General features: G+C 40.3%; 1 protein-coding gene across 1 annotated transcript; it reads left to right on the forward strand.

The window, feature by feature from the left end:
* Positions 1 to 7686: 7686 nt before the first annotated feature.
* Positions 7687 to 14115, forward strand: LOC124285318 (aldo-keto reductase dtxS3-like; the record flags this gene model as incomplete). The annotated part of the gene is made up of 5 exons (XM_046721527.1): positions 7687 to 7869; positions 9454 to 9551; positions 10540 to 10718; positions 12042 to 12181; positions 13071 to 14115. Coding segments are annotated over 5 exons (699 nt in total), but the record flags the coding sequence as incomplete, so codon positions are not given.
* Positions 14116 to 14449: the final 334 nt, after the last annotated feature.

Genomic DNA, 14449 nt, shown 5'->3' on the forward strand with positions numbered 1-14449 from the left:
AACCTCAACAAGCAATGCGGACGGGCGAACATTATTTACATAGCCTGGTACCGTATAAGTACCATTTCTGTTTAATATCTGGACTTTATCTGTCTTTGTGATACGAGTCTTGCTGTTAACCTATGTGCCATGACTGATACGTATTTCTTACATGTGACAAGGGGTGGTGGGGTAGCCTAGTGGTTAAAGCGTTGGCTCGTCACGCCGAAGACCCGGGTTCGAATCCCCACATGGGTACAATGTGTGAAGCCCATTTCTGGTATTCCCCCGCCGTGATGTAGCTGGAATATTGCTAAAAGCGGGGTAAAACCAAACTCAGTCAGTCAGTCTTACATTTGAAGAAAAGGGCACTGTATGACTTTGACAAAATGCTACGGCGGCTGCTGCATATTAGAATTTTTCAAACAACAGTTCTTGTTTGTGTTTCTGTTTGTTCTTTAACCCCGCACTCAGCAATGTTTCAGCTATATGGCGGCGGTCTGTAAGTAAACGATTATTGACAAGATAACTTAGTGGTCAACAACATAAGCATCGATCTACACAAATCGGATACGATGGCATGTATCAACCAAGTCAGCGAGTGTGATCCCGATCCCGTTAGTCGCCCTTCACGACAAGCATGGTGAGCAGTAGACCAGATCTACCCCGTATCTGCACGGGCACAAGAAAAAACCCAGATAATCAGATTACTACTTAAATCTCACCAGCAGGTTGATATACGCTAGTTTTATTTCCTATTACTGTGATATACTAGTTGGTTTTACTGTCCTTCGTCGACAGCTTTTTGAAATTTGCGCATTTATCATGAATTTATAACTGTCTTAAGGAATGATATGGCTGAAATACTGCCGCTGTGACTATAAACTTTAACTCACTCACTCACAAGCAGGTTACTCTCATACTCTCTCTAAAGGATAAAAAGGCAGTCGCTGATGGGGGTTTATATCAGTCTGACCGCCTCCGTGGTGTAGTGGTTAGAGCGTCCGCGGAATCAGCACCCATGAAAGGCCACCTCCTCGTGGTGGGTGCTGGGTCACGCTAAGCGCCTTTCAACCCCCTGTTGTGGACCCGGGGGGGATATTTTGGTCCACCAACCCGTTTGCCGTGGGTTGCGCCCCTGTGTCGGTGGAGGACGGGATTCTGGTGGTTGAGGGCAAGGGTTCCAGGAACAGCGTTCCTTTGCCCAATACACCACTTCGACCCTTACTTCACCTAGACGGGTGGTTGAATTGGCCCGGTTCAACCAATCGGCTGGTCATGCCAAGCCCTGAGTATTATTGTATTTCACAAAATACTTCAACTTTTTAACTGGTTTTGATAAAAGTCTTGGCTAAATTATTTATCAATTGAATTTCAAGTGCATCTTCATCAATTTTGTAATTTGCCTAGAGTCATATACCCAGAAGGCGGTGGCTCATGGGCCAATCTGGTAGATTAATTAATTCTTTAATTCTTCTGCTGGCGTATATCATCCGGGTATCCCTGGTGCTGCAAGTCGGAGATCCACTTGTTATTAGCACTGTCTTTATGACACTCCGTGGCGGGTGGGGAGCTCGGATGATGAACCATTATATAAACAACCATGGAGTACCAAACCCCCTCAAAAAAAACCAAACGTCCACTGGACAACGACGATGAACGACCTTCACTCACTACTGATTACTGGCCACGTTTCCTGGTGCTGGAAAGTCCTGATAAAATGCCCCTGAAATTAAACCCATTTGCTGTATCAAAGGGTATACATGGCATTGCGGGAGACGTCAAAAACATTAAACGTTTACGTTCAGGTGCATTGCTAATTGAATGTAGCAAAAGGCACCAAGCATCAAACCTAATGTCTATTGAATCATTTGTGGGTGTTCCTGTCTCAGTGTCAGCACACAGAACACTGAATACCAGCAAAGGCATTATCAGAGACAGGGAACGCTTGTTGACTGACATGACGGAACTGGATATTGTGTCGGAAATGAAGGACCAAGGAGTTACTTATGTCAAAAGGTTCACTACCCGCAGAAACAATGAGACTATTCAAACTAATACTTATCTGTTTTCGTTCTCAACCCCGAATCCCCCCACAGTCAATAAAGGCAGGATATTGTAACATTGCAGTCGATATCTATATTCCAAATCCGTTAAGGTGTTATAGATGCCAAAAATATGGTCATGGTGCAAACACTTGCACAAAGCCAGTAACATGTGGACATTGTAGCGAGACGACTCATGTCACGGAAGACTGCGACAATGTCATTAAAAAGTGCACAAACTGTTCGGGTAGCCATTCTTCTTTTTCAAAAGACTGCAAAATGTGGAAAAAACAAATGGACATCAACAGAATTAAATTCACACAAAACATTAGCTTTGCTGATGCAAAAAAAGTTGGTTGAATCTACATTGCCAAACGATACGTATGCATCTGTGACTAAGACACCCTCTGAAATCAGGCCAAAGGTAAATACATCGCCAGTATCCACATCGTCTGTAACTTGCCAAACAGATTTGACTTGGGTCAAAACGAACAAGCCAGAAATTGTCACACCCGTGCGTTCTACGCATACTTCGGAATCATGTATGTCTACACAAACTGCGGAACCACTTCCTCGCACGCCCCAAACACACTCAGAAGCAAATTATGATCGTGATACGTCTTCTCAGGCGTCTCAAATGTCTCAATCTAACAGTAACGTTCCACCAATCGTCAAAAGCAAAGGCAAACCGAAGCAAGATTCTTTGAAAAAAAACAAAGTGGCAGAGCCCCAAAAGGTTCCGATGATAAAGTCAAATTGTATAACAAATACGGATCACTGGAGGACATGGACGTGTCCGAAAACGTCCATTCTAGGGCACATAGCTTGTCGCCCTCGAAAACGGTGCGGGGGTAGATCCCCAATTAATCCCCCTAAAAGATAGGTCTATCTACCAATATCGTGCAGTGGAACTGTAGAGGACTCCGGACAAATTTTAATGAAATACAGCTAATTGTCCAAGATTTAACACCATCAGCGTTCTGTCTGCAAGAGACATATCTGAAACAGACAGATAATTTTAACTTACGTCAGTTTGAAGCCTATAATTATTTTTCCCCTCCAGGGGATAGAGCCACTGGAGGTTCTACTATCCTTATACGACAGAATGTTATTCACAGCCCTGTTACTGTTAATACTACTCTCCAAGCTGTTGCAGTGCGACTTACTCTGGGTGTAGCATTTACGTTATGCTCTCTGTATATTCCGCCTTCATCGAACCTTCAGCTGACTGATCTTCAATCACTCTATGATCAACTCCCAAAGCCATGTGTTATTATGGGTGACCTAAACGGTCACAACCCACTCTGGGGCAGTACTAACACTAATACTAAAGGCAAAATAATTGAAGATTTCATTTCCAATAATGACCTGTGCATATTTAATGATGATTCAAGCACCTATCTGCATCCTGCAACTGGCACTTATTCTTCTCTAGATTTGTCTCTTGCAGATTCCACCCTCCTGAATGAATTTGATTGGTCTGTTCATAATGACCTTTGTGGAAGTGACCACTTCCCAACTATACTTTCAGAAATAACTCCATCTGATTCTCCATCGTATACAAGATGGAACTTTTCGAAGGCGAACTGGTCTTTATATCAAACTTTATGTAAATCTAAATTGCGACCTGAAGGTTTCAGTGATATAACTGATCCCATTCAGATTTTTGCTGACGTTTTAAATGAAATAGCTGATGAGTGTATACCGAAATCCTCTACAACTCCACATGTACGGAAACCATGGTTTAATACAGACTGTAGACAAGCCAGAAAGGCGAGGAAGAAGGCAGAACATTATTTCCGCCACCATCCAACGGTCCATAATTTAAATAAATTCAAAATACTCAATGCAAAGGCACGTCGTACCTTCAAACAAAACAAACGACAATCTTGGAGGAAATATGTCTCCAATATTAATTCACGCACGCCAATGTCTAAGGTGTGGAACATGGTTCAGAGAATAAAAGGCAAAGGTTCCAAATCTGCTGTTCATCATCTTAAAGATGGTGACAATTTAATAACTGACAAATGCAACATTGCAAATAAAATTGGCGAAACTCTTGCCAAAAATTCATCATCGGCAAATTATGTCCCTGAGTTTCAGAGATATCAGAAACAACGGGAAAAGACGAAACTTAATTTTGACTCGCAAAACGGTGAGGATTATAATGAAGTGTTTTCATTACATGAGCTACATACTGCTCTTGAGCAAGCTCATGACACTGCAGCGGGTGATGACAATATACATTACCAGCTACTGAAACACTTACCGGAACCGTGTCTGATGACACTTTTAGATATCTTTGACAAAATATGGACGTCTGGAGAATTTCCCGCTTCATGGCGTAATGCCATTGTAGTCCCAATACCAAAACCTGGCAAGGATCATACCGATCCGTCTAATTACAGACCAATCTCTCTAACTAGCTGTGTTTGTAAAACCATGGAACGTATGGTGAATAACAGATTAACTTGGTATCTTGAAACCAATAACCTTATAACAGATATTCAATGTGGTTTCAGGAAAAATCGTAGTACCATTGATCATTTGGTACGATTAGAATCCTTTGTTAAGAATGCTATAGTAAATAAACAACATGCTGTCTCAATTTTCTTTGATCTTGAGAAAGCTTATGATACGACCTGGAAGCATGGCATTTTAAAGGATTTACATGACTTTGGTTTGAGAGGCCGTTTGCCTCTTTTATATCACACGGTTTTAAAAGACAGACAATTTCAAGTCCGAGTGGGTTCAACCCTGTCTGACCATTACAATCAGGATCAGGGTGTCCCTCAAGGCAGTATTTTGTCTGTCACTTTATTTAGTATCAAGATCAACAGTTTATCCAAGGTTTTAAACGATTCAATTGATGGATCGCTTTTGTGGATGATTTTAATATTTCTTGTCGTGGTAAAAATATGCATACCATTGAACGGCAGTTGCAGTTATGTTTAAATAAAATAAATAAATGGTGTCTTGAAAACGGCTTTAAATTTTCCAAGTCCAAAACTAATTGTCTACACTTTTGTAGAAAATATAAGCCGCATAAAGACCCTGAACTATCTTTAAATGGCACTCCCATCAAAGTTGTGAAGGAGGCCAAGTTCTTGGGTCTAATCTTTGACTCTCATTTAACCTTTTTGCCGCATATTAAATCCCTTAAAGCTAAATGCCTGAAGGCGCTTGATTTGTTGAAAGTTGTTTCAAACTCAAAGTGGGGAGGAGATCAAGCTACCCTCCTCCACCTATATCGCTCATTGGTCCGCTCGAAACTCGATTATGGCTCCATCGTATATGGTGGAGCCTGCAAAAGCAACCTAAAACTACTTGATTCTGTCCAGCACCAAGGCCTAAGACTTTGTCTTGGGTCTTTTAGAACCTCTCCTGTTGACAGTCTTTACGTCGAGGCAGATGAACCTTCTCTTAACCAACGCCGTATAAAATTATCTTTACAATATATTACGAAATTATATTCTAACGAGACTAATCCTGCATTTCACTGTGTCTTTAATCCCCTTTATGAGGATTTGTATAACAAAAAACTTTCTCTTGTTCCGCCTCTTGGGCTCAGAATTAAGCCATTTATTGCTGCTTCCGGCATTGAGCTGGAAAATATAGCTCCTTCCCGTCTTCTTTCTTCTCCTCCTTGGCAATTGGTTAGGCCACAAGTTGACCTAACATTAACTACATTTAAAAAAATCAGAAACAAATGAATTACAGTATAAACAAGAATTTAGTCAATTAAGAAATAAATATAATACATACAAATCCTTATTTACAGATGGGTCCAAGGATGGTGGCGCAGTGGCATGTGCCACTGTCGTTGGGATCCAGAACAATATCTTCTAGAATACCCGATAACAGCTCTATATTTACAGCAGAAGCAAACGCCATATTAACGGCTCTTAAATATATTCAACGACATCCTAAACATAAACAGTACATAATCTTTTCCGATTCCCTTTCATGTCTTCAGGCTATTAAAAATATTTCTTGTAAACATCCACTTTTATTAGACATTATTGAATTGTATAATGAGCTTGCTACTGGCCAGTGCGACATCGTCTTTTGTTGGTTACCCAGCCACGTTGGCATTTCTGGGAATACCATGGCTGATCTTGCTGCCAAGGCAGCACTCAACAAATCTGTGACACCACTTCTTATTCCATACTCTGATTATAAAGCTGGCATTAGAACTTACATCCGTGATCTAATGCAGAAGAAGTGGGACGCCCAAGTAGGTATTAATAAGTTACATGCAATAAAACCCTATATTGGTTACACCTACTTGGGTTGTCAGTCCAGATTTGAAGAGGTCATTATGCGACGATGTCGCATTGGCCATACCAGATATACTCATGAATATTTATTGAAAGGCGAAGATCCTCCGTTTTGTATCCCTTGTGATGAAAGAATCACAGTCAAGCATGTCTTGCTTGACTGCATTGAATATTCCATCACAAGGGATAAGTATTTTAATGTCAAAACATTGAAGGATCTTTTTAATAACGTTAGTTCTCATTTAGTTATTGCCTTTTTAAAAGACTTAGATTTGTTAACAGATCTGTAAATAGATAAATATTTTATGATTGGAAGTTCGAATTAGTAACACAGATTGTTAGTGGCTGTATCCTCGAGGGGGGTTAAAGTACTGTAAAATTATTGTCCTCCCGAGAGGGTACGTAAGTCCCAAAACATTCAAAGTAAATTTCAACTTTCCATATTTTAATCGTAGAATATGTGTACTTTTAATTTATGGCTAGATTTATCTCAATTGCTAACAGCTGAAGGGATGATGTAAATCCAGCTAGGGCCCATGCAGGAAGCAAATGTACTGTAAGTCCCCATGGTCTCTAGTATGGTGATCTAACTTCAGTTGTTAGCGATCTATAGCCCATTTTTATATTGTGTTGTCCCCTCTAGTTAAAATGTTTTAGATTCAATTACTAGTTTTACATGTATATCTGTGATAATCTAGTTATTTTACTGTCCTTCGTCGGCAGAATTTTATCATTTCACTTAAATTGTTGATAGATTTATAACTTGCTTTAGTCACGATATGGCTGAAATATTGCCGATGTGACTTAAAATCTTTAACTTAACTCACTCACTCTCCGGTTACAATTAGTGAACAACTCTCCCAAAGTGACACATTTTTTATATAGGTTTGAGCAGATTCCTTACATTAGTAGTAAATTCTTGGCTCTCTAACACAATCTTTTGGCTTTCTAACACAATCTCACGCGCTGTGATAAACCATGCTTGTTGTAAAAGGCGACTAACGGGATCGGGTGGTCAGGCTCGCCGACTTGGTTGACACCTGTCATCGTATCCGAATTGTGTAGATCGATGCTTATGCTGTTGATCACTGGATTGTCTGGTCCAGACTCGATTATTTAGACCGTCGCCACATAGTTGGAATATTGCTGAGTGCGGCGTAAAACAACAAACAAACAATTTGAAAACAATCAGGTCTGGATTTAGGATCTGAACCTGTCCCAGTAACGACATAGTGTACGTCAACTGACTAAAATGTGGATCGAGTGGCTAGGCTCGAGGAAGATACAGACGAATGCCATGAGATCCTAACGGTGCGTCGGTGTGTCGTTGATCATGCTGTTGAAAAACCTAACCGACATGATCAACATGATGTGCGTGCTTTTCTCTTCAGACGCACGAGTGGGATAGTGCTGTTCCTATTGAGGAGACACTTAGGACCATGGACGATCTCGTCAGATGTGGTAAAGTGCGATATTTCGGCGCATGCAACTTGGCAGGATATCAGCTTCAGAAGATCGTTGATACCACTAAGCATCTCAATCTTAATCCTCTCATCTCTATACAGGTAAATGTGATGGTCATGAAAATAATATGCCCCAGGGCAGTGAACAGTATAAATGGATATAGTTTAGTTTAATTCAGCTGTTGCATGTTTGGTACATGTAACAACATGCAAGTGTAAGGATAAAGTGGGTTAAAAAGCTTACTTTTGATGTTTGGTACAGGTAACAACATGCAAGTGTAAGGATAAAGTGGGTTAAAAAAGCTTACTTTTGATGTTTGGTACAGGTAACAACATGCAAGTGTAAGGATAAAGTGGGTTAAAAAAGCTTATTTTTGATGTTTGGTACATGTAACAACATGCACGTGGAAGGATGAAGTGGGTTAAAAAAGCTTACTTTTGATGTTTGGTACATGCAACAACATGCAAGTGTAAGGATGAAGTGGGTTAAAAAAGCTTACTTTTGATGTTTGGTACAGGTAACAACATGCAAGTGTAAGGATAAAGTGGGTTAAAAAAGCTTACTTTTGATGTTTGGTACATGTAACAATATACACGTGTAAGGATAAAGTGGGTTAAAAAAGCTTACTTTTGATGTTTGGTACATGTAACAACATGCAAGTGTAAGGATGAAGTGGGTTAAAAAGCTTACTTTTGATGTTTGTTACATGTAACAACATGCAAGTGTAAGGATGAAGTGGGTTAAAAAGCTTACTTTTGATGTTTGGTACATGCAACAACATGCAAGTGTAAGGATATAGTGGGTTAAAAAGCTTACTTTTGATGTTTGGTACATGTAACAACATGCAAGTGTAAGGATGAAGTGGGTTAAAAAGCTTACTTTTGATGTCTACAATCGCAATAAGAAATTTTCTAACATCTGAACGACCAGAACTTGTGTAGAGGTATCTCTTCAATAGATGTAGATACCAAAATAGTACAAACACAAAGTTAAAATGCCATTTTGGGTCTCCATACTTATGTTCGCCCCGAACGTCAAAAGGAAAATGACGTTCCCAGCCATTGGAATATGTGATTTAGAAAGAGAAACGAAAAGTTTAACTCACAAATTGTGACGAACTGAACAAAAATTGTGAAATCAATGTCTTTGAAAATAGACATTACATTTCAACAACAATTTGAAGGTTTATAGGCAATATGATTTGTCACAAAACTGGGTTTCAAGGAAAAGTTTATTGGTTTCCACAAACAGACGGACGTGCAGATACGACGTAAATCAGATCTTCTAGACAAATCCTGCTTTCTATCACGTCGACTGCTTACCACGAGTGTACTCGTGTTATCAATTGTAACATAATTTGCCACTACGAGTTATCTCGTAGCTTCATCAGTGGTATTTTAAAACAAATGTCCCATGTTGGCAAAATAGGCACACGAAGCAATCGTCTGGCGGTAACGAGGAACATTTTGTGGTTCTTTGGCAAACTCTGTTACAACTGATAACACGAGTAAGCAGTCAACGTGCTATAACTTATCATATGCCGAAACTTCTCGAAAGATAAACCCTGTCATGGTTGTCCACAAAAGGCGTGTATAGATTCCACATTTTACTGACGCTTCAATTGCTTGCAACCTTGGATAATCTCAAACTGAGTGTTAATCCTATGAATACAAATATTTCATCAGCAACAGTACAACCTTCTGGCGCGAACCTCTGAGTATGAAGTGTTCGAAGTGTGTAAACACGAACGTCTGGCGGTGCTGCCCTGGAGCCCACTCAAAGGGTAAGGGTGTGACTTTAATTTAACTACATCAACATCTCGTTTGTGAAAAGATTTTCCAACCCTTGTTAGATTCTGTCAATAAAATTTAACCCACAACAGCTTAGGAACTCTGTTCATTTGATGCCTGAAACAGTAGTATTTTGAAATAGCCGACAATATTAAAGATTTGCATCTTTTATACGTATGTACTCTAGGTGATATCTATTGTTCAAACATGAAAATTGTATTATCTATTTATAGTTATCTGACACTAATATTTATATGGTTCGTTGAAGAATATTAAGGATCCAAATATTTCCATCCTCGATGTTCCAGGATTATATACCTCCATTTTACTTTGATAATTAACCTTAGGCTGTTATCCACGAGAAGGTTTCTGGAAGGTGACATCACCAACGCAGCATAACATATCACTGGCTTATCAGTGTAACATGAACCAATGATTACTTCTTTCTAATACGGTTCGTCCCTAGTTTGGTGATCTACCTTCAATTGTTGGCGATCTATAGCCAGTTTTATATTGTATTGTCCAAATAGTGCTATTAGTTTTAATTTTCCACACTAGTTTTAATTCTAATTGTGATATTCTAGTTGTTTTACTGTCCTTCGTCGACAGGTTTTTATAATATACATCTATTCCATTTCAGTGTCACATATGTTGTCGTCACGATATGGCTGAAATATTGCCGATGTGACGTTAAATAATAACCCACTCACTCACTCCAATACGGTTCAAAATGGAACTTTTGTAATAACACGCTACTTATCTGAATTCGTGTGAGTTAATTTAGTGTTGCTCCGCTTTTAGCAATATTTTTAGCAATATCACTGCTAGGGAAACCAGAAGTGGGCTTCACACAATGTAGCCATGTGGGGAAAATATTCCGGGACTTCGATGTGACGAGCGAACGCTTTAATCACTAGGCTACTCCACCGCCCCCTTAATGATATGGGCACGGTAATGAATTATGTGATGATTACGTTTCAGGGGCCTCCTGACCGGGAAGTACGAGAGAGGGGTGTCCCCTTGCGCCACTCAGGGTAGAGTGGGTTGGGTAAACCAAGACCTACGCCGATCCATTGAGTCCCACCCATCCTTGACACAGTATGACAATGAACCGTACTGGCAGCTGCTGGACTACATGAAGGCGACTGCTGACAAATATGGTATGCTACCTAGGTTTGTTTGTTGTGTAAAGCCGCACTCAGCAATTTTCGGTCTATGAACAAATCTGGACCGGACAATTCAGTGATCAACATCATGAGCATCGATGGGATACGATGACATGTGTCAACCAAGTCAGCGAGTCTGACCACCCGATCCCATCAGTCGTCTCTTTCGTTAAGAATGGGTTGAAGGTGAATTCTAACCCGGATCTTCTCGGGGCGATTTTGTTCAGAAAGTGTGCTGGGTATTGCTATCAGACAAAATGTAATCTGATGTGAATATCCACATTTGCTATAGTCATCAGTGTGTGTAGCACAGAAATGTAGGATATAAGGATGGACACTAGGCCCTGATATAGGCTAGATGATGCGGTTATCTTGGGATGCTGCCTGATTCCAATGATAAACGCTTTTACTGTGAGGAAAACTTTCATAACAAAACAATACTCCATTGACACTTAACGAAATTTTTCATATCATTTTGTGATACGATGACTTTAGCATCGATCCACAAAAACGGGATACGATGACATGTGTCCAACAATGTCAGCGAACCTGACCACCTGATCCCATCAGTCGCCTCTTACGACAAGCATGGGTTGCTGAAGACCAATTCTAACCCGGAACTTCACGGTTGTAACGTATGTAATAAAAGTCTACATAATACATACATGTGTGACAGCCTCCGTGATCTTGTGTGACAGTGTCTGCATGGAGAAAGGAACGTCAGTGATTCTCCAGATCGCCTCAAAAAGAAGATGTTACGATATGGTACTTGGTGTTTCCTGTCGAGCGCTCGACGTCACAAGCACGAAATGGACTGACCGGCGTGGAGTTATTATAATTATAACATCCGTGGCAATCTGTCGCATGCTGATTCAGAGTGGAATAAAACAGACACACACGTACATCCATGTCGCTATGTGTGAGTGCTTTTACCTTGAAAGGGAGGTTTAACCACTTTCCAACGCACTTCCCTTGTTATTGAAACTCCGGGTAGAGTGATCGGCAGGTATCTGAGCAAACACTGGATTGTCTGGGGCCCAGGCCCATGAACTGTGTGGAGCTTATGTAAATGTTGCAAACACGCCTTTTCCATTACATACGAACAAATGAAACACAAAATTAAACCTTTAATGCCAAATATGTTAAATTTCCATTACCAATCGTATGTATGACATTATGTTCATTTGTATATGGGCCTGAGGCCGCGAAAACAATAAACTGAATTGAATTGAATTAACTAACCTGGTGGAAATACATGAAAACTACATCATTGTTCACATTTAAAGCAAATTAACTTATATATTTATGTTGTTTCAGGGAAATCTGTGAGTCAAGTTGCGCTGCGGTGGTTACTGCAGAAGGCCCTCGTTCCAGCTGTGTTGATTGGAGTTACCTCCCTTGCGCATCTCGAAGACAACATGGGCGCGGGAACGGGATGGAAACTGTCTGTGGAGGAGGTGAGTGAGGGAATGAGTGCGTGAGTTAACAGTTAGCGTCACATCGGCAATATTTCAGCCATATCGTGATGAGAATAATATAATTTACATCAATATTAATATCAATAAATTTAGAACGTAAAAACCTGTCACCGAAGGACAGTAAAAATACTACAGCATCACAGATATAAACTTGAAACTAGTACGCTATCGTACAATTAAAACACTATAAACGATACAAAATAAAAACGGGCTATAGATCACAAACAACTGAAGGTAGATCACCATACTAGGGTCCATGGCGACTTACAGTACTTTTGCTACGGAGGAGGTGAGAAGTCTCATTGAGTTACTACGCCGTTTGTGTGCATCAGCTGTTGCAGATAGCCCTGATATTGTCCAGGTTGGCCAAATGGGATATCTGGAGCTGTAAAGTGCATCACTGATACTGCTGCAGATAGCCTTGATATTGTCCAGGTTGGTCAAATGGAATATCTGCAGCTGTAACGTGCATCACTGACACTGCTGCAGATACTACGGGTCGATGCTTAACTAGAAAAGCTCTTGCTTATCAGAAGAAGATGCACCTAATACATCTACCCGTGAATATCCGGGTAGAATCGGGTGGTCAGACTTGCTGACTTGGTTGACACATGTCATCGTATCCCAAGAGCATAGATAGCTGCTCATGCTACTGATCACTGGATTGTCTGGTCCAGATTCGATTATTTACAGACCGACGACAAGTAGCTGGAATACTGCTGAGTTCGGCGTTAAATACCAACTAACCAACCAACATAATAACTCATAATTACATCAGGTACACAGACGCTAAACATCTCAACAATATTGACACATTCATGCGAAGCTTTCCAACAGTGATGCACACTAAACAAGTTTTCCTTTTCAGATGGCCAAACTTGACGAGTTGTCTCACCCTGGTTGGATCTACCCCTACGGTAGACTCATCAACGTGAACAGAGACAGAGTTAACCCCTTCATGGGATAACAGTCCACCGTGATAATCAATACCGCCTGTCCTGTGGAAGATAACCAAGACACAGTTCCTGAGTTTTCCTTTTCACAGTTCGTTAAAACAATTCATGAGAAAACGAACACTGAACCAACAAGTAAATTCACGAATATTTAATGATATGTTTTTTAATGTTTATTATTGTTGATTCTGTTGTTGTAATCATGCTAATGTTTTTTAAAACAATTGTTTGTGCACTTTCTGGTGCTGCTGAGCACTGGTGTAATTTGCACTTTCGATGAAAAACGTGTAATCTGAGTCTGAGATAGATGCACAGTTTGAATATACATTTAGAAAAACGTGTGAATTTTACACCCATATAGCCATTTACATTCATATCAAAATTATGTTTGTTTGTCTTATTATATTACCCTTCGGGCGTATGGTGCATTGATGTTTAGATATGCACGTTCTGCGATCAAAGGCGAGCATCACGTGCAATACATGTGCACGTCTTTAAGCATATAACAGGTTTCACTGAAACCTAGTTACAGCTCGATAGATTGGAATATCAATTGATTTCGTTGTTGATAAGCATTAACTGACAACTACTGAAAGATAGCATGTATTTGGTATCCGTAACGCTTGTAGTGTATTGACATGTATGGTAGATACATGTATGGGAGACAACTCCTGCAGCCTTATGTGACGGTAGCGGCAAGCTGATTAGAGTTGTGTCCCTTGTGGACCCCTGCTTGTAACCCCCACTACCTGAGTAAACGCTCAACGTAACGTGGAAGTCATGGTCATTGTGTTCTGTTCTGCCACGGTCTTAGACGTGTATAGGATTCAAACACACAACACAGAACAATGAACACATGAAAGTACTAACGTTCCTTTATTTATGTCCAGAATTTCACCCAAAGTGCAATACATACAGTGTGAAGAAACTTGGAAAAGAATAAAGGCACACTTGTACTTTCTTATGTTCCTTTATTCGTTTCCGAAGGTATATATCGTTGGATTAACATTGGATTTAGAAACACGAACCTTCTACTGTCCGGACAATATTTAGAAAACGTGAGTGAAGATACGCGAGGTTCAAATGAATCGTTATGTTTACCATCAGTATCGTTGTGTCACCAACAGAAGTTCCTCAGAAGCTACTGTAATGTCACTCTTCAATGGTCCCACTAGCTGACACTGATGTGTATCTCGTGTGTAACTGATGGCTGCACATCGTGGTTCTTCTCGGCAGGCCACGGCACATCTCAGTTTTGACCTTGTAGTGACCACAACAGAGGATGTTCGGCCCT

The sequence above is a fragment of the Haliotis rubra genome, unplaced genomic scaffold, assembly GCF_003918875.1.
Source record: "Haliotis rubra isolate DU_JTF1 unplaced genomic scaffold, ASM391887v1 Scf359, whole genome shotgun sequence".
NCBI lineage: Eukaryota > Metazoa > Mollusca > Gastropoda > Lepetellida > Haliotidae > Haliotis > Haliotis rubra.